At 50.1% G+C, this 21,244-nt stretch overlaps 1 protein-coding gene across 1 annotated transcript in view; it reads left to right on the plus strand.

Moving 5' to 3' along the window:
- Window positions 1-21,244, plus strand: part of EVC2 (EvC ciliary complex subunit 2) — a 138,440-nt gene that overhangs the window by 5,670 nt on the left and 111,526 nt on the right. Inside the window, exons 2-7 of the mRNA XM_058546710.1 lie at window positions 2,236-2,290; window positions 5,663-5,832; window positions 8,807-8,875; window positions 10,767-10,953; window positions 16,536-16,645; window positions 20,877-20,930. Coding sequence (XP_058402693.1) covers window positions 2,236-2,290; window positions 5,663-5,832; window positions 8,807-8,875; window positions 10,767-10,953; window positions 16,536-16,645; window positions 20,877-20,930 — 645 coding nt within the window. The remainder of the gene's footprint in view (window positions 1-2,235; window positions 2,291-5,662; window positions 5,833-8,806; window positions 8,876-10,766; window positions 10,954-16,535; window positions 16,646-20,876; window positions 20,931-21,244) is intronic.

Raw genomic sequence — 21,244 nt, forward strand, 5'->3', positions numbered from 1 at the left:
TATGTAATAACATATTAAATATATAAAAATTCCATTTTTATTAAATGGGACCATATTACTCATAATTTTGTGACCTAGTGATTTCACTTGATATATCTTAACATTCTTTCTAGGTAAACATAGACCTGTTTTATTTATTTATATTTATAATTCTGATAAAATATACATAACAAAATTTACCATCTTAGCCACTTTCAAGTGTACAGTTGGGTGGTATTAAGTACATTCACACTGTTGTGCTTCCGTCTCCAGAACTTTTCACCTTGCAGAACTGATTCTCTGTCCCCATTAAACAACAACTCCCCACCCCCCGCAGCCCCTGACACCCACCGTTCCACTTGCTGTCTCTATGAATTTGACTTCTCTAGGGATCTCATATTAGTGCAGTCACACAGTATTTGTCCTTTTGTGACAGACGTATTTCATTTAGCACAGTGTCCTCCAGGTTCGTCCATGATGTAGCATGTGACAGAATTTCCTTCCTTTTCAAGGCTGAATACTATTCCATTGCATGTATAGACCACATTTAGTTTATCCATTCATCTAGCAGTGGACACGTGGGTTGCTTCTACCCTTTGGCTGTTGTGAACGTGCTGCTGTGAACATGGGTGTACAAATATCTCCTTGTGACCCTGCTTTGCATCCTTTTTGGTACGCCCCTATGTGTTGTAAGGAATAATCGTGTTACTTAAAATGGGGTTTTTTGATGATTAGTCAGGTGCGGACACGGAATAACAGCAGGGAGAGGTGTATGCAAGTGAGGTTGATTTTACTCACAGGTCCTGGAGGAGGGAGGCACGCCACGTGGGGGGCCACATGGGAGGAGGGCCTGGGGATTGGGCTCAGCCAGGCAGGTGGGGAGCGAGAGAGCTCCAGGACGCTTGGGCAAGTGCTTTTATCGGGGGTTGGGGGACCCCACACGCAAAAGGCTCGAGAGATTTCACTGGAGAGTTGAGTGTTGCTAGGTCACGGTCAGGGGAGGGCAAGAAGAGCTGGGAATTCCGGGTGGGTTTGGTGCAAGGCTGGCTGGGTCTAGCTGTTCTCTCTCCTGCCGCCTGTGTCCTCAGCAGTCCCTGCGTTGCCCATTGCCCCATCTGTATCCCTCCGCGAGTGGACCTCGTGTCCCAGCCCTGTGGATGGGCCTCCTCCATGCAGCTGGGAAAGCTGGCTTACATCGTCCCGGCAGACTGGCCTCGGCTGCGGGTGTCTGGAGGCTGGGAGGCCTGTAAGGACGGGGCCTGAAGACATGGCCACTCTGTGGCCAAGGGGACAGGCTTACTCTGACCACAAGCAAGGACACGGGGAAACCTTTCCAAGTGGACAAAGACAGTAGCCACAGCAGGTCCCTTTCTATCCCACTGAATCTCATGCTTTCTATGGTGTCCCACCCACTAGGGGGCTGTCTAAACCTTAGCCACGTGAACTCGCCATCAGAACTGGACCTGATTCAGGCCTGAGTGTCCCACACAGCTCTGGTGGTCTTCAATGCCTCTGCACATCCTTTCTCCTTCCATCGCGTAGAGACCAGCATGTCCAGAGCCAGGCTACCTGGGTTCAAAGCTAGTCTTCCCCACTTACTACCTGTGGGACCTGGAGTGAGTTATCAGGTTACACCGCATCTGGGGGTTTTACTGTGAAGTGAGGATGACACTTCACTGGGTTATTATGAGGACCAGTTATAATTCACTTGGAGCACACAGCACCAGGCCTGGCCCATTTCAAGGGCTCATGCCAGGGCAGTGTTGTTATTATTATTATTATTGTACGGTACAGGGGTTCTGGCCTTTCCAGGGCTCAGTATTTCACAAAGGTGGAGTGGACGGGTTGGCTGGGCCCCGTTTGGACAGGTTTTCATCACTGAATTAGGCAAAGAAAGCTGAGAGGAGGCTTTGAGGTCCACACTTTTCAGAGGAGGGATCTGAGGCTCAGAGAGACTGAGAGATTTGGCCAAGGACGCGCAACAAGTAAGTGGTTCCAGCTAGAATCCAGTTCTCCAGACTCCCAGTCTAGTGTTTTATGTGCCACTCCGTGAAAACTTGCAGGGTCTTGGGAATTCAGAGGCTCCAGACTCACCCAGCACCACAGGGTTAGTGACAAGCAGAGCTGGGATTTGAACCCAGGTCTGTCTGAGTGTATGAAATTTGGAACACGGGGCTTCCTCCCTAGACGGCTCCCAGAAATGCAGTTATGACTATGTTCTTCAGTTAATGACTGTGTGACTTTTGCATTTTTTAGGATTCGCCCAGTATGATTCAGCCCAATGTGGAAAGCTCTCACTTTAAGACTGCCGGTAAGTTTTCCTTTTGTTTGATTTTTCTTGTTTTGACCGTGAAAGAGAACCAGACCCTAAAGCCGTAGCCCTCCTGCCTCCACCTCCCTCACAGCCTGCTGCTCTGACCACCTTGGGCAGATAGGTTATTCTCTCACCTCACCTGCCAGGGCCGTGTGCCGCCTCCTGCAGCAGCTGGCTGGAGCTTAGTGCACAGAACAGAGCTTAGGGTAAGGCAGGTCTGTCTTGATTCTCCCGAGGGGGTCTGATTAGTAAAACACAGAATGTGTAGATTAGCCAAGTGTATGAGTTTCCTGTGGCTGCTTTAACAAATTATCACAAATTTAGTGGTTTAAAACAATACAAATTTATTCTCTTACGGTTCAGAAGGGCAGAAGCCCGAAATCAATTTAAGCGGTCTGAAGTCCAGGTGTCAGCGAGGCCCCGCGCCCTCCGAGGCTCTAGAAAGAATATGTTTCCTTCTCCTCTGGTATCCAGAGCTTTGTCCCCTGCATTCCGTAGGTCATGGCTTCTTGCTCCGTCTTCCAAGCCAGCACTGCAGCGTCTTGCTTCACTGGTTGTGTTGCCTTCTTCTCTTCTGTCTTCACATCTCCCTCTGCCTCCCTCTTATAGGGACACCTGGGATTACGCTTAGGGCCCACCTGGATAACCCAGGTTATCTCCCATCTCAGGACCATTAATTTAATCACATCTGCAAAGTCCCTGCACCATACACGATCACATATTCACAGGTTCCCAGGATTAGGACCTAGGTATCTTTGGGGGCCACTAGTCCTCCTACCACACCAGCTGACAGAAATTGAACTGAAAATAACCTAAGCGAAAAGGAATTTGCTGGCCCTTGTAACTGAAAGGCCCAGGCCCCGGGCACTGCAGGATCCGGGAGCTCCATGTTCTCAGGGCTCTGCCTTTCTGTTCTGTCTCGGCCCCTGCTTTCCTCTGGTGAGCCTTGTTCTCAGGCACATTCCTTCCACGTGGTGGGAAAGCCGGCCGCTGGCAGTCTGGGCTTTCAGGAGGCTTACAACTGCACTCACAGGGAGGAAGAGACTTCCCGGTAGCTTGGCCAAAGTTCCAGGGAAGACCGATGGGCTCAGCTTGGGTCCCATCCATGCCTGTCCCCGACCCTGTCTCTGGGGCCTGGGGAAGGAGTATTCTGGGTTCCGTGCCTGATCCTGGCCTCCTGGGGACCAGGATGGACTGGGACCCAGGTTGGCCCTGCTTGTCTGTATAGACCGAGCAGGATTCTCACCGCCTAGAGGAGGGGCCTCCCTGAAGGGAGGGATCCTGCGTGGACGAACAGTCTTCTCATCCAGAGTCCCCTCGGCACAGATTATGAATACACCTCCCTCAAGGATCCTGTTTTATGGCAGGGGTAAACATTTTTCATTTACCTGGAGAGTTAAAAGTGTTCCCTGTGTCTTTTGTTACTCTCCACAGTCTTTACATTTTACAAAATCCAGTGTTTTCCTTTGAGTGAAGTAGGTTGAGGCGATATCACTGCAGTCATGGAGACCTTTCACTCTTTGGTTAAGCAGACTTGTTGGTCAGAGAGAGCACAGTATACTGAGGGCTATGATTGCACTAAGAGCGAGGGATGGAGGAGGAAGGCCACTGGGAGGGGCTGTCCAGGGAGGGCTTCCTGAAAGAGGTGCTGCTCAGCTGAGTCCTGAGGGGTGGCAGGTAGCAGGACAAGGGGTTGGAGGGAGAGGCTTCCAGGCATGTGCAGCCCAGAGGCAGAGAGTGAAGGTGTGTCTAAAGAACAGCAAGGACAGTACAGATGACCCATGTGCTCGTGGCGACAGTGGGGAGGCCAGTGAGCAATGACCTGGTGGGTGGTGATCGTCACCTTGTAGCTGGAACCCCTTCTATACTGCCTGTCGGCACCAATAGTGCCTGCCCTCATCCCAGCCTTCCTCAGAGCCTGTGGCTTGGCCTCCTGAGGGCTGGGAGGGGCCAGGCGGCATAAACAGGTGCCCCAGACAGAGAACCCAGGGTGGCCTCAAGATTTTGTGTCGAGCGAGTCTACTGGGAAAGCATTTGTCCCTTAGCCGGGCTGGCCCGGGGTCCAGAGATGGGCGTCCAGTCCCACGTGCACCCAAGTGACTTTCTCAAACGTTCCTGAGTGGGCAGCTGGCCTGGGAAAGCGCCTGCTTGTTTCCATGGGGAGGGCTGTCAATTCCCGATGCTCACCTGTATCCCCATTCCAGCTTCACGAACCCAATCAGCCACAGATCCTGTTCCAGGAAAAAAGACACTAATTTTTTCTAGGATCCTGTGCCACATTTGTTTTCAAATTTTTATTTCTTCCTACATATATTTAGAAACTCTGTAAAAGGTTTCAAAAGCACTTCTAAAGACCTTGTATCAATACAGTGTGTAAGAAAGACTGCAAAACAAATTCATTCTTAGTCAAAATACTTTATATTTGGATAGAAGACAAATGTTGAAAAAGGCACAACTCCACAACCCAGGTCATTTCAGAATTTGTAAATTTCTAGCTTTAAGCATTTGTTACTTGTAAGCACTTTGACACGCAGTGTGTCATTTAATCTGCTCCTTAGGCAACAATGTCTGATTGATACTTTAACCACATTCCCAAGTAAGGGAAACTGAGGCTCAGCGAAGTCCACTGACTTCTCCCAGGTCACGCTGCTGATCGCCAACAGAGCAGCACCCTCTCAGGACAACTCCTGACACCCAGCCAGTACCTTTTAAGTGACATTTCTGTGTTACACATAGTGCTCATAAATTTTCAGAATACTTCAACATAGAGCAAATTCTAGAGGGAGCTGTTCCCTGTTGGATGGCTCAGTGGACACTGTGTCTGGCAATGGGCTGGTCCTCCCTGTAGTCCAGTAGTGGCGCTCACTGAGGGCTCACTCTGCAGGAGACAGGTCATCAGAAGGACCCAGTAAGGTGAGGCCTACTCTTCTCTCCATTGTAGAGTTAGGGAAACTGAGGCACAGAGAGGTTAGATAACTTGACCAACGACACAGCTGGTGAGTGACGGAGCCAGGATTCGAACTCAGGGCTGTCTCATGCCATGTGTGTAAGAATTGCCCAGGGCACCCACCTTGCCTAGTAGTTCTGATTCAATAGGTCTGGGATGGGACCAGGAATGTACATTTTTGCACACAACCAAGATAAGGAGTGCACACGGGGAGAAACACTCTCTTTAAGCTCTATAGCCCCCTCAAGGAGCACGTCTCATTTCCTGGCAAAGAGATGATAAGTCATCCATTCATTCACTCATCCAGCAAATGTTTTCCAAGTGCCTTCCACATACCATGTGGTCTGCCTGCAGAGTTTCCCCACTCGCCTTACTGCCTTTCTGCATTATATGATTAATGCACGTGCATTGCTGTTTTGCAGTGGATGCACCAGTTGGAATGAAACTCCAAAGGATTCAACAGTGGATCTTTAACCCCCTCCCAACTTCTGCAGCCTCTCGTGGGCCATGGGCTCTATCCGTGTTCGCTTCTCTACCCTCATGGCCCAAGAAGACCTTGTTTAAAAGAGAGTCCCCTCCAACACACCACCTGGTAAGTAACACGGTCAGTGCTTTAACAGAAATATCAGAAGTTGGAAGGAAACCAATTTTGAGCCAACTGTGTATGAAATGTCAAAGGCTTTTCTTCCTCAAAGAAGGCTATTCCCTCTCTTTTGCTAAGTATTGTTATCATTGGGGAGCAAATCCGTTTATCTTCCCAAAGAGCTGTTTCTTCTGTACAACATAGAGTGTTTAGATGAATAGGATGTGTGGATCTGAGCATTAGCCTGCCGCGTCTGCTGGTTCTAAAGAGGGCTCCGGGTTCTGCTTTAACTAGACCCGTTCACTTCCAGCTGTTCTAAAAATGCTGCTGCCGATGGTAATGGTGAGCATGTAACAAACATTTACTACATGCCGGGCGCTGGGTTAGCACTCTGCATGCATAGTCTCTCTGGAGCCTCAGCACCAGTTCCTTAACCAGGTACTAACTTTATTCCCACTTTACAGGAAATTGAGGGTTAGAGAGATTAAGAAGCTTGTCCAGGGTCCCAGAGGCAGAAGTGGCAGAGCCGGGATTTGGAGCCCCTCTCTTAACCGCTGCTTCACTCTCTGCTGTTGTTGAATGTTCCCTGTCGTGTATTGCCTCCACATGGGACCGTCTTTCACCTGAGGTTTCACGGCTTAAAATGGTGTGAGAACCACCTAGCTCAGCCAATGGGCTACCATGGCCACGAGCCCCTTCCTGGCCCCCTGCTACGTGGTTGTGTTAGTTTTCCAGGGATGCCGTAACAAATCACCACGACCTTGGTGGCTCGAAACAATGAAACTTATTCTCTCGCTGTTCTGGAGGCCAGAAGTCTGAAATCAAGGTGTTGGCAGAGCAGAACCAGGCTCCCTCTGAAGGCTGGAGGGGAGAATCCTTTCTTCTCTCTTCCGGCTTCTGGTAATGTTCCTTGGCTTGTGGCTGCATCACTCCAATCTCTGTATTAGGATTCTCCAGAGAAACAGAACCCATAAGATGTGTATGATACACACACACACACACACACATACATACATACATACATACATACATACATACATACATATATGTGTGTGAGAGAGAGATTTATTTTAAGGCATGGCCTCATGTGATTGTAGGAACTGGCAAGTCCAAAATCTGCACGACAGGCTGGAGACCCAGCGAAGAGCTGGTGGAGCAGCTCCAGTTGGAAAGTCGCCTGCTGCAGAACTCCCACCTCCTCGGGAGAGGTCAGGCTTCTTTTGTTAAGGCCTCAACTGATTGGATGAGGCCCACCCACATTATGGAGGGTCATCTGTTTTAGTCAGTGTTCTGATTTAAGTGTTAATCTCACCTAAAAAATACCTTCACAGTGACATCCGATGTGTTTGACTAAATATCTGGTATCATGGCCTAGCCCAATTGACACATAAAATCGACTGTCACACTGCTTCCAACGTCACATGGCCTTCTTGTCTGTGTCTCTGTCTGCTTCTTTTCTGTCACTAATAAGGACATTTGTCATTGGATTCAGGGGCCACCTAAATCCAATCCACCTAAATCCAGAATGGTCTCATCCTGAGATCCATAGCTTAGTTACATCTGCAAAGACCCCTTTTCCAAATAAGGTCACAGTCACTGGTTCTGGGGGTCAGGATGTGGCCATCTCTTTTCTGGGAGCCACGATTCAGCCCACTGCAGTGGTCGTCTTCTTTCCAGTCCGCTCTAGTAACAGGTGACTTGTCACCTCCCACGTAGCACTCCATCCTCAGTCGCCCCGCCCCCCCGCCCCCCCCCCCCGTGTGTTTTTGCTCGACAAGCTGTGTTTATTCGATTGTTGTTTGCAGGGTGCTGTATGAGGATCAGCAGAATAGAATGCCAGGCGCCTGCCTGAGGGCTGTCTAGGACTCGTTAGGGTCCCGGCATGTGAAAGAGCCGCCAGGGTAGGGCGGCCGACACAAAGCTCAGCCGGAGTCAGGGCAGGCTAAGGCTGCCGCACGCCGTCAGCGCGTTCTCAGGAGCGTCGCCGCCCCTCTCTGCATCTTTGTTCATCTGTACACTGCGAGGGTCACACTCTGGAGGGGGATGTGTGTTGTGTAGGAATCACAGGATACGGAGTCACACTGGCCGGGGTGGAGTCCAGGCTTGCTGCCTGTGCAGCCTTGGGCAAGTGAGTTAACCTTCACGAGCCTTAGTTTCCTCATCTGTAAAATGGGAGGAATAGAATTCGTGTATGTAAAGAATGGGGGTACGCTGGCGTTTGGAAAGTAACAGCCATTGTTGTGATTATTGATGTCGCTGAGAGCTGCTGTGGTCTGTGATTCCGAGTACCGTAAAGGATGTGTCCATGCCTTGGGGGCCGGCCCTGAGGTCAGGGGGCATGTGGCAAGGGTGGAAATGAGCAGATGTTGGTTGTGATTATGAGGGGAACCAAGGCCTGGGGTTTCCAGGGCAGCGGGGCCGGCATCTGGTGGGCGAGCCCTGACTTTCCTCTGGGATCTTTCCAAGGAGGCTTTGCAGGGCTGGAGGAGGCCAAAAGGGTGGATTCCCTGCGTCGATGGTGGATCCAGCTCCCGGGAGGCTGCCCCCCAGCCCGCTGCGGTCCGCATCCACTCAGTCACTACTGTGTGTGGCTGGTGGACCCCTCAGCCCACACCCAGGAGCCGCCCAGGATGGTGAGCAGTCACTAAAGGACGTTTCCATAGCTCTGCTCACGTTCCTCTTGCTAAAGGGTCAGCCCTGGTTTGCTGCGCCCCTGTGACCGTGGGTGTCATTCCCCATTCTGCGCCCCAGACCAGGAGATAGCTCCTGTGTCTTCACACATCCCATTCCTCTTTCCTCTTAGGTTTGAAGTCCCAGTCCTTTAGTACTCTTTTAAAGAAAACCTTCAAGGTTACCTAAGGCGTTGCTAAACTACAGAAGTCATCTCCCTAACCCCCTTTTAAAAGTCTGTCCTGTACTTTTATTAAATGTGTGTAGCATGAAATATTTTTCGTTTTCTAATAATTTCTATATTTTATTGTAGTATGGAGACATTTCAAGAGATGTTCGAGGAACTTTTGAGAATGGAGTCATTTTTCAGAAGTGTGCAGTGGTAAGTGTTCATAGTGGCATATACTTAAAGAGAAAATAATTGGATTTTGCCCAAATGGAATATTAGTAGAGCTGTGTATTTAAGAATTGGCAAGTCTACCAGGGTTGTCTACCCATGTCTGGACACATGAGTGATGAGGTGACCCACAAGGGGTCTTTATTGGCAGCACCAGCACTAAGAATTTTTGGTAACAATTAAATTATTGTTACTGAAAATGCACTGTGGTCATTTAGAATGGGAAAGAAAGTATGACATGTTTTCTTTCAGATTTTAACATGGGTGTGGTGCTTGACAGTTTTAAAAATTTATTTAATGTCTTTTAGGTCTTTGATCCTTACTTATCCCACGAGATGGCTTTTCATATTATCCTTGTGTTGGGGGTCTCCACGACCACCCTCTAGTTCAGTGATTCACTAGAAGGACTCACAGAACTCTGAATACCTGTTCTACTCTCAGTTATAATTTATTACAGCAAAAGAATGCAGATTCAAGTCAACAAAGCAAAAGGCACGTGGAACAGAGCTCCAGAGAGACCAAGCTTCCCGCTGCCCTCTCCTGGGGGAGTAGTACTGACAGCGTTTAATTTTCCCAGCAATGACGTGTGACATCACGCATGAAGTATTGCCAGCCAGGGATGCTCATCCCAGCCTCAGTGTCCAGGGTTTTCATTGGGTGTCAGTCCTGTAGGCATGGAGTGTCCACGTAGCTGCCCTCAGTTACTCAGGCTCCAGCCCCTCCAGAGGTCACACTAACACAGCGTGGCCCAGGGCCCCCACTGTGAGTCACATTGTTAGCACAGACTACCTGGTGTGGCCCAAGGCCACAGGTATATAAAGACACTCTTATCAGTCAGGGTAGTCCAAGGGCTTTAGAGGTTAATCTCCCAGGAGCTGGTCAAGGGCCGGTCCTTTCTTTGGAACGTGCAGGGAGTGGGCAGCCCAAGCCTGCTGAGTTAACCCTTGACTACACATCCCACATTTTATCCCAGGCCCTCACTATCTTGTTCCCCTTCCTGGATACAGTCAGTGCTACCATTTTCTCCTCTGTCCTCCTAGAGACGTTTTCTGCCATATGCCTGCAGTTGTGAGTGTGTGTGTGTGTGTACGTGCATACATAGCTACACCTCCCTCTCTCCTTTTACATAGGTGGCAGTACACTGTACACAAAGTCCTGCAACTTGCTTTTTTCTCTTACGTTCCAGAGCTCACTCCTCTCGGAACGTACATTGCTTCCCTCTCTTTTCTCAGCTCCTGCGTCTTTCAGCAGAGCAGGGGTGAAGGAGGGGCAGGCGTGGTGGAAGATAAACTTAGAGAGAAGGAGCAGGGCAAGGTTGCTGAGGCCAGGTGGGGAGCCAAGCTGCTCGGGCCCCTGGATGGCTTCCAACAGCCAAGCCATTCCAACACGTGGCCGGGCAGAACATGGAAGGGGAGATGGGCCGGGAGGCAGGAGACCAGCTTGGGTCCGTCCTGGAGATCAGATGGCAGTGAGAGGCGCTGAGCAAGGTTCTGGGGATTGGCTGAATCTTCAAAATAGCGGAGTGAGAAAGAGCTGTGGTGTGCTTTTCTTGGTGACACCAATTGTCACCATCTCCCCAACCTGACTGTGGTTCTGTGCTTGTCTATTTTTTCTTCTAAGTTCTCTGTAGGAATGATTTCACTGCATTTCAGGGTCCCAGTTACTTTGAATCTGTCACCAAGCAACGGCTTGGCAAGGATGAGTCAGAACTCTCCTGGGGCCTTTGAAATCAGACCTGATCAATTCTCAGAACCTTTGTGAGACCGTAATACCCTCCCTCTGCCTGAAGACCTAGTGCTCACAGGTTGGGCTGGGGCATCCTTTTAGGAAGTTGGACTTGTCGGCAAACCTGCCCTCGTGTCGTCTCCTGTCCCAGGTGTCCGGGCAGAGCGCGTTGCAGACAGCCCAGGTGCATCTGCTCGTGAACAACACCAGGACGCCCGGGGCGGCCAACCTCTCCGAGCTGCTCTTGCTGGACAACATCACCGGCCTCACCGTTAGGGAGTCGACAGGAAACAAGACCTCGGAAGGATTCCAGGCGTTCAGAAAGAAGTTTCTGCAAGGTAATAGCAGAGTGTGCTCGGTCAGGAATGGAAAATGATGAAAATACCTACAGATCCTTACAGAGCACGTGGTGTGCAGCGGGCGTGTTCTTAAACACGTCACTCAGTTAATCCTCACAACGGATTTTACTCTGGGGTATCAGAGGAGGAGACCACCGCTCAGTATCTGCAACCAGAAGCTGGATTTGTGCTTAAGTTCAAGAGAGGTAGGATTTGGGGAAAGAGTTTTTAAAATATGTATATTCAATTTTTATTAAATTGATACAAAGATAGCATTTATAATGAGTCCCAATATATCCATCACCAGATAATCAAAATTGTCATCCCTCAGTCAAATGCAGAGCTTGTCTTGGGGTGTGCTGGGGGGCGGGGGGGGACTTTGACGTCAGCCCTGGACGTGTGCTCATGAGATGTTGAGACGTGTTCAGGCGTGTTCACTGGGGTCCCTCTGCTGCTGATTAGCTGGATTTCAAAGTGCACTGCCGTCACTGATTGGCTTTTAGAGGTGTGTTTCCTGAGGCGAATTGTCATTGGTTAATTAATTTAAACCACTTCTGGGACTCAGTTGTTATCAATTTTCCTAGGAGGTGAGACTTCTTTTACTCTGAGTAGGAATCTCATTTACAGACGAAGAGAGTAAGGTGGTGAGGAGCTTACCTGAGGCCACAGGGCTGCGGTCAAGGTGGAGGTTCAAACTCAGGTGGTCTGGCCCCCCCGTCTACCCTCCTCATGCCGTAGGACCTCTCACATGCCTAGAACTCTTGCTGACCATTCCACTTCCGCATGCATGGTCTACATTGCTCATCAGTCATGCCACTCTTTTCCTCTGACCTTAGACGAGGCCTCAGAATCCTTCTTAACACCATACTATTGACGGAAGCTGTCAATGGAATTGTTCCACAAGTAGTGAGCTCTTTGCTGGCTCTGGTTTAAGCAGTGCCATAAAAACTGTTATGACACATCTTAGCTAAGTGATCTTCAGTGCCTTCCTTCAATGATGTAAAAATAAATCCCCTCAATTCTTAAGGTAGTGTTCAGAGAACAGAGCATGGGGCCATGAGCAGAGCACGGACTTGGTCTCAAATGGATCTGGGTTTGACTCTTAGCTTGGCCACTTAGGAGCTGTGTGGCCTCTGGAAACTACTGAACTTCTCTGAACTTCAGATGTTGCGTGCGTGTAACAGTGCCTCACAGAGTCGTTGCGGAGATTGAACGAGGCCACGGGCCCTGGCCCTCTGCCTGGTTCTCTTGCCCACCTTCCCCAGCCCGTGGTCCAGCACGACCTGCCTCTCTCATCTTGTTTCTCCAACAGCCTTTCACAGTCTGTGCTTCTGCCAGACCCAACTTGGCACTTTTCTCGCACCCCTGAACACCTGCTCCTGCTCTCGTGTCCATCTGGAAGGCTCCTCTCCCCTTACCTGCACCTCCCTCACCTGCCCCCCTGCACTTCACCTGCTCAGAGCTGCCCACCGTTCTAGGCCCTTCCACGCGTGAACTCGTCAGATTCCACTCTGACGCTTGCACAGTGCACATCTCTGAACCTCAGCCTCTTCATCTGTAAGCTGAGGATGATGGTGGCACCTACTTCAGAAGTTGTAAGGAGAAGGGAATTAATTCTCGAAAAGGGATACAAGGCGGCCATGAGACGTACTCCCCGTGTTTGCACCTATCTTGTGATTATTTTTATTCTTCGTGTGGGTGCGGTAAAAAATGCATAAGGGGCCGGCCCGGTGGCGCAGCAGTTAGGTGCGCGTGCTCTGCTTCAGCGGCCCAGGGTTCGCAAGTTCAGATCCTGGGTGCACCGCTTGTCAAGCCATGCTGTGGCGGCGTCCCATATAAAGTAGAGGAAGACGGGCATGGATGTTAGCCCGGGGCCAGTCTTCCTCAGCAAAAAGGGGAGGGTTGGCATTGGATGTTAGCTCAGGGCTGATCTTCCTCACAAAAAAAAAAAAAATGCATAATATAAGATCTACCCTCTTAAATTTTTAAGTGTGCGGTAGAGTATTGTTAACTGTATGCGCGTTGTGGTACAGCAGATCTCTAGAACTTTCTCATCTTTCGTAATTAGAGCTCTATGCCCATTGAGCAGCAGCTCTCCATTTCCCGTCTCCCCAGCCCCTGGCAATTACTTTTATTCCTGTTGCTATAATATAGTTGTTGTTAGGTAAACCCATGCCTTACCTCTGTCTAGGAGGCTCTGCATGCCTGAGGGCAGCATCTGAATTGTATGTATCTGTGAACACAATGCTATGTCAGGGGATCTAACATTGATTTTCAACATAGCAGGCAGGAAACTTTTTTCCAAAGAATAAGTATATAACTATAAAATCAAATGACCAAGAGACCCCAGACCAGTGACACTCTGACATCGTCATCATCATCATCATCATCATTATTTGGTGCTTTACTTTTATCAGAGACGCTGTCGTTTAGAGAAAAGATGACGAGCCCGAGAGGGCCAGGTGCCTTCCTACCTGTTAACTGGGTGAGCCTAAGCACGCCTCTCCACCTCTCTCAGTCTCAGATTCCTCTTCTGTCCGTTGAGAAGTGATGTACTCCCCACCCATCCCAGGGCACCGGTGGGGAGCAGCTGGGCTGGTGCCCGTGCGGACACTGGAGGGTGATGCCATCGCTGTGCCAGGGGAAGGTCTGATTATACCGACCTTCACCAGTGTTATCACCTTATCTCTGTGATCCTAGCTTTTATCATTATATAAAAATAAAATGAAAATATTGAGGATTTTTAAAACAACAGTCCTACTGATTCGATAGCCTCAGTGCTCATTTCTCTTTTCTTTGCATTTATTTCTGAGGTCTCAATACACTGAGAAATGAGGCACATTATAGCATGTTATGGCTGAACTCGAACCCCTGTTACAGATGGAGGCAAAGTTGGAGGACAAGCTTAGGTGAGATCACAGGGGCCCACTGGCTGACCGGCAGGGGTGGACAGGCTTTGTCACCCACCGGCCATATTGGGCCAACACCCTCAGTCCTGCAGGGGCTGAGCAGTCTTGCTTTCTGCCCACAGCCCACTCTCACGAGTAAGACAGCTGACAGGGACGCACCCAGCTTACTAATCAGATGAGGTGCACCAATGGGTGAGAAAGGGGCGGGGGGAGACCAGCCCTGTTGTAGGTGTGCTGCCCGCGCTCATGGACGGAAACATCGGGGTGGAGAGTGTGTGCTTCCCCCTGACGGTCTCTGTCATCTTGTTCTCCAAACCCACTGGGCCTCTCATTAATCTGTAGATCACTAGGGGGGTGGCTGGTTCACTGGGGAGGGAGATCAGCCATTGGTCAGGGCCCAGGACAGACCTGCTCCCCCAGACCACCCATCCTCTGCCCCTGTGTGTCCTTCTGTGGCTGTGGTGGGTAGAAGAGAGTTTTCTTCCTGCCCTGTGAAGGCTTTGGAAATGACTCAGAGTATTATATTATTGAAATAAACCCAAAGGATAATCTGTACCCGAGGCTGAAATTCTAATTCTAACATCCATTCAAGTCATATCCAGCGGTACTATTCAACAAGGCGCATCAGGGGGTTTGCAATATAATTAAAGGACGACCCTGAGTTCAGTCACATAAAGATTCTCCAACGATGACCTGCCAACACCTCCCTTTCGCAGATTCTTGGGGAGAAATGAAAATCGCAGGAATGAATCCCCTACAAATTGAAATCCAAATACATTCAAGTCCAGAACGAATTAAAATCTGAGATAAAAAATTTTACCCTTGTAAGTTTGAGGTCCAAAGTCTAAAATTCTTAAACTAAATACAAATTCCCCAAACCACCTTCCCAGTATTTTGTTCTGCCCAGCCTCGCCCAGAGGGTTGTTGCTGTCTGGAAGGAGTTGGAGTTCCTTCAGCAGCAGAGAGGGTGCAGCCCCTTTGTCTCAGAAGCTGAATCAGGTGAATGCCAAGTTTCTCACATGCCTCATTTCTTAAAAATTCCACAGAGTTCAGGGGCCACGCGAGAGTATCATGTAAACAAAATGTGGTCTGTCCACACGGTGGAATGTTACTGGACCGTAGAAAGGAAAGAAGAGCTGACCCATGCTCCAACATAGATGAACCTCGAACACATAAGCTCAGTGAGGAAAACCAGACACAGAGAGCACATACTGTACGATTCCATTTCTATGGATGTCCAAAAAAAGGCAAATTAGTCCCAAAAAAGTAGATTAGTGGTTGCCTGGGGCTGGAGGTGGCGATGAGGAATGACTGTCGTTGGGCATGAGCCTCCTTCTTAGGGTGAAGGAAAATCTCTAAAATCAGATTGTAGTGATGGTTGCACAAGTCAGTCAATATACTAAAATTCCTTGAATTTTGCATTTAAAACAGGTGAATTGAGTGATATGTAAATTTTATCTCAAAGCAGTTTAAAAGAAGAAAGGTATCACAATCTCAGTCCCACAACTGCCCAGTTCAGACAACAAGCCAGTCAGCCCCTGAACAGGCTCGGCCGTGTCCCCAAACCCAGCTCGCAGTGTTTCCCCAGGCCGTGGCTGAAGCTTAGAGCCTCTGCCACAAAGAGCGGGGACAGAGCTGCTCCTTTGGTTTTAGTTTACAAAGTGTCTTCAGTCTCAGCCAGGTGCCTGGAGCCCACCTGAGAACATCAGTCCAGTGGGAGGAATCCACTGTTGGCAGTTAGAGTGGGCGTGATCCGTTTCCAGCCTCAGGTGGAAGGATCCCCTGTGCGCAGTTCTTCACCTCCAGAAAGTGGGGCCTGAGACACGGCTGCCGCCTGCAGGCCTAGAAACCGGCGGTCTCATCTGGGGCTTCTCTTCCCAGCAGGGTCCCCGGAACCTGGTCGTTCATCTTCTGGTCTGATTGTGGCCCTTCCAGTAGCAGAGCTGCCTTCTCCCGAGAGCAGGCGTTTTCAGTCCTGACTTCTTGCTAAGGAGAGCTTCAAGCCAGGAGCCCCGTCTCCCAGGGAAGCTTCTCCCTTAAATGTGAACAATTAATTTTTGTAATTAAGCGATAGAGGGCCAACCAGAGACCGTGAGGCTGGAGGGGACCCTACAGGAGCCCGAGGTGACCTTTGCTGCCCCCTCCCGGCCCTGGTCTGGCACTGCCTCCCCGTGCTGCTTGCTGTGCAGAACCAGCTGCCTGGAGGTGTCAGAGCGGCAGCTGGTGTCGCCCTGTCCACCAAGGCCCCCAAGTCCTGTAAAGGGTCTTCCTCAGTTGTGTGCACAGGATTGTTGGGAGTAAATACATCCCTGCGTGGATTTCGAACAAAACTGAAAGGTTCGAGATTTCCTAAGTGTGTGAGCTAAACACATCCCGCATTGGGAAGACTGACCCACCCAGTCCCAGGCCATGCTGGATGGGGCAGGGGTGCCCAGATGAAGCTCCTCGCACCTGCTCACAGCCCTTTCCAGGTGAATAAAGGGGGAGCCCAAGAGCAAGTGTGCCAGCCTGTTCTCCCTGCTAATACGCACGTGAAGTCCCAATGGTGCCCTTCCTGCCAGCCGCGGCTGTGATGGCAGCCTCCTTTTGAACCCCCAAAGCAAAATGTGTGCCTGTGTCTGGGGTGTGATGGGGGCCCCGCTTTTGACTCACGCGTGCCTTCTCTCTGAGCAGTCGGAGACTCCTTCTTGGTCAGCTACACGGCCTCGCTCGAAGCCCGAGACGTTGGGAATGGAGAGATCCTGATGCTGCCTGCCCAGCTCACCTTTCAGAGCTCAGCACCGGTATTTCCTCGTTACTTTGAGTTCTGTCTTATCACTGTTGTGTTAGAAACGCTGAAACTTAAGGGGCAATATCTCTTAGTTCCTTCCTTCCTTCCTCCCTTCCTTTTCTTCCTTCCTCCCTTCCTTCCTCCTGTGATATGGAATTTTAGTTAAGTGCATGGGCCCTGGATTCTCACACACTGTGTCGTGAACCTGGCTCCCATAGCAGCTCACTGTGACCTTGAGTAATTTCTTAACCCCTGTGGGCCTGACACAGGCTTATTATAAAGATAAGTAATCAGTGGATGTTAATTTCTTATCACTGTGTCTTGCACATAGTGAGCACTCAATCAGTATTAGGTTGCCAGAGCTGCCGTAACACGGTACCATAGACTGGATGGCTTAAAAACAACTGAAATTTATTCCCTCCCAGTCCTGGAGGCTGGAAGTCTGAGATCAAGGTGTGGGCAGGGTTGGTTCCTTCTGAGGCCTCTCTCCTTGGCTTGTGGACGGCCGTCTTCTCGCTGCATCTTCATCTGTGCATGTCTGTGTCCTAATCTCCTCTTCTTATAAGGACACCAGTCAGATTGGATTCGAGCCCACCTGGATGACCTCGTTTTAACTTAATGACCTCTGTCAAGACCCCATCTCTAAATCTAGTTCCGTCTGAGGTGCTGGGGGTTAGGGCTTCCAGATACGGATTTTGCGGGAACATGATTCAGCCCATCACACCATTACTGTTAGCATTTTTCATTCACCTTGTTGTTGATCCCTGTGTGCAGTGAACGCAGTTGGTTGTACGGCCTGTGCCGGGCACTGGGCCCACTTGGGGAACAGGAGGAGGAGTTTCTGTCCTGGTCCTCAGGCAGCTCACACTCTCGGTTCTTTGGTCATTTTGTTCTGACTTCAGCCTCTGGAGAAAGTTCCTTTTAATAGATGTGGAGCGTGACTGCCCAGGTCAATGACAGAATCAAAACAGGACCCACGGGTGCCGGCTACTTGAGCCCCGAGGCTGAAGGGCCTGTGTGCGGCGTTGCTGCTGCAATAGGAAAAAAATCCTAGATAAAATGAAAGATTCCCAAAAGGTAAAGACCAGACACAAGAAAACTGTATAAAACTGTCGGAAAAGACAAATGTCTCAGAAAATAATTAAGTACAAAGTCAAGAACAGAGGACAAAGAAGGATAAAAAATAGAGATAAAATGGCCCCGAAGAAATTCCATCCCAATTTCAGGGGACGAGAAATTGAGTAAGTTAAAATCAGATTTAAGATAAGGCAATAGTCAGAAACCAACAGTGAGAGACTCAGAACCCAGTGAAACCGGACGCCTCCACCTGCTCGTGCAGAAGTGTTAGGGTCTGGGGCCAGGGCATCTGCGAAGCCTCCCGAGGTGCCTGGGAGGGCTGGTGGGGAGCAGGAGGCGTAGGGTGGGGAGGCTCCCTCACTCACGCCACAGCCACCTTCCAAGTCGTCATGCCCTACTAGTCCTGTCTGTTCCTTTGCTTGGTGCCTTGTCTGTTTGTCCTGTTGATACTTCCCCCCGAGTAACCCCCACACCCCCCCTAGGATGTCAGCTCCATGAGACCAGGGACGTCATTGGTCGTATTCACACCTGTGTTCTCAGTGCCAGGAATAGGGCCTTGCACGTACTAGGGACTCAGAAAACATTTGTTGAATAAATGAATGAACAAATCAATAAACTAATGAATCTTGGGCAAGTTTTATTTTATTTTTTTGACTTCTCTGAGCCTCAGGTTTCTCATCTATGAAAAGGAGATCATTCTATCCATGTCTTCACCGTGGGGATCAATGAGATGATTACACATGCAAATGGCCTGCAGTTCCTTCCTTTCCCAGCCCTCGAGGGCTCTCTGGGCAGTTCTGTGTACAGAGGGTGGAGAGCCCACCTGCCAGCAGGAAGATTCCAGAGTCCAAGCTTCATTGGCTTGGGTTCTAGGCTCCTGCCTGCCTGGCATGTTAGACTGTGGCACCACCCCTGCCTCAACCCTGCCGCAGAAACGACTCATAGAAGGCCCATGTTTGTTGAGTGAATAGGTGCTGGAAGTTGGCAGGGGCTCCTGTGTGTCTAGTTCTCGAATCGTTCCACCTAGTTGGACTTCACATCCCTTCGGGTGACCACTGGGCCTTCACACATGATGTAAAGAAGGTCCAGTGTATTTGAGGCTGAAAACGATTGGACCCAAAGTGAATGAGACTTACATCAGCGCCACGTGAGGACGCTGGTCTGCTCTGCCTGTCAGTCAGTCGTGAGAAGTCTTGCGCTGCGAAGGGGAGAATGAAGGGATTGTGTAGAAGTGCAGGTGCTCCACAGGATGAAATCCTTCAGGTTAGTGTGGAGGCGTGTCTGATAGTTCAGAGCCCGAGAACCGCTGCCCCTGCTGTAGTGTCAGAGGCTGTGCGGCTTCTCTGGGCTTCAGTTTCCTACCTGGAAACTGAGAGGAGGAGGAAGATTCCCCCCAAATCTCTTCTAGTTCTGACATTTTGGAATTGTATGAGAGCAATGGAGGAGGCAGGAAAAATGGTTACCACTTATTCATTGTCATAGCAAGAGGTGTGTTTGGGTCTGGAAACTGCCTTTTCAAACGCACACACACACTCCAAATTCATATAGGGTTAGATGAAGGGGGATCAAGAGGGAAAAGTCTAAAACATTCATCTTAAGTTCCTTCCAATGTATTATATAAACATCGTGCCCAGCTTGTAAAACCATCACCATATCCCACTTGGTCCCTGTTTTCCGACTGCGTGTATGGTCTAAATCGTGTTTCTTGAGCCTTGAAGTTTATGTAGTAAACGCAGGGGGAGGATTTCTATTTTGCGGAGAGATGAAGACGAGCTCTGCAGCACACTAAGGTCCTCTCTGCTTAGACCTGGGGTGTCAGAAAACAGGGAGGAGGAACCCGGAGGGAGAGAAGAGGATGAAAAATGTAATGGAACGTGGGCCTCTGAATGCAGCCCTGGGCGTCCAGTTCAGGGGACCCTGAATCTCACAGGGCGCCAGAATATTCTGAAGCAGAGATAATTTAGGAACGAAAAAGGCCAAGTGATTGCTTCATAGTTGTCTCTCCTTTTTAAAGACTCATATTTAAACATGTTTCTGCTTCCCTGATGGAAAAGAGGACTTGTAGGGTTTTGGGTTCCTTTCGAAGCCTCCGTTAGATTGCCCTGCTAGCCCACAGTGGGTCTGGAGTGGCTCGGTGCTTCCCGGAGCTGCTGCTGTAGCAATGGTAGGGCATGGCTCAGGGGGTTTTCTACCTTGGGGGACCGCAGCTCAGGGTAGGGAAATGCCTCGGTGGTGTCCGTGATAGATTACACGGGGTTGCCTAGCTCGCTGGACTCCAGGCTCCAGTCTCAAGGCAGGTTATACATGAGGACCCCACTGCTCCTCCCACCACGACCCATGGCAGTCAGACTTCCATAGTGCCCCCTGTGCGCTAGGCACTCTCTGCTTCTGTAATTTAATCCTCACAGCAACTCTATGAGTTTAATGTGATTCCCATTGTACAGATGAGGAAACTGAGGCACAGAGAGGTCAATAGATGCCCAAAGTCAGACTGCTATGAGTGACGGAGCCGGGTGTGAGCCCAGGCAGGCTCTCCCCAACACCCTGTCCTGCCTTTCAGCTGTGACGCGTTCTCCCCCAACCCCAGGAAAAAGTGTGTTCTCCTAGTGGTGTTCTCAGATACCACGCTGCTGGACACACAGCCATCAGAACTCTCATCCTTCGTTTTTCCATTTCTTGCATCTTCTGAGCAGAGGAGTATTAGAGGCATTGGGGGTCAGGTGCATTAGAATGGGAGGTGCACTCAGCATCTCATCAGAGCCCCACAAGTCTCTCCACCCTTCCTGAAGGAAGCGGACGCTGGAGGGGTGAGTGGCTGCTCCAGGTCACACGGCCGGTAATCTTTGCAGTCAACCCCCAGCCCCAGCCTGGCCTGACCCCAAGCCCAGGCATTTCCCCACAAGGGCAGACCCCCAGTGGTTTCTTGGCAAATAGGGAAGCTGGGGTTTGGGTTTCACACAAGCTTTCGGGAGAGAAGGAGGCATCACGTTTCCACAGACCTTTCCCCGGAAGGGACCCTCAGACCCCAAAGCTCCGACCCCCCAACAGTCTAGGGCCAGCTTAGCTCCAGGCACGGGGGATGGGAAATACACCAGATGTTATTCCTTGGGTCAGACTCCAAAACTTGTGGACTGTTGACGAAAGCATTTTCTTTTTACTTTGTCTAGAACAGAACACAGCTAAAAGCCCTTTTCACCATAATAGCAGAAGAAAAGATAAAGGTAAGAGAAAACATTTGACCTGGACACTCACCTTATCCCCAGTGTGTCATTTATGCCTGTGGTGTGTGGTCTCTTGCTGTCCTCAGAGCCAAGAGGAGGGGCCTGCCGCTGGCCTTGGCAGCCCTGACGCGTGCCAAGGCTACGGCTCTGGGCAGTCTGGGGTCCCCCATGTGGCCTGAGGCTGTCTGGCTGGTTTCCCGGATGATCCCTCCCTCTGGGCAAGATGGGTCGGTCGCTGCCTGGACAGGCTGAGGCCCCACCCACCCATCTGTGCTTCTGTTCAGCTGTGCTCATTCACGCCCACCCCACAGTGA

This window comes from Diceros bicornis, chromosome 8 (assembly GCF_020826845.1).
Source record: "Diceros bicornis minor isolate mBicDic1 chromosome 8, mDicBic1.mat.cur, whole genome shotgun sequence".
In the NCBI taxonomy this organism is placed as follows: Eukaryota; Metazoa; Chordata; class Mammalia; order Perissodactyla; family Rhinocerotidae; genus Diceros; species Diceros bicornis.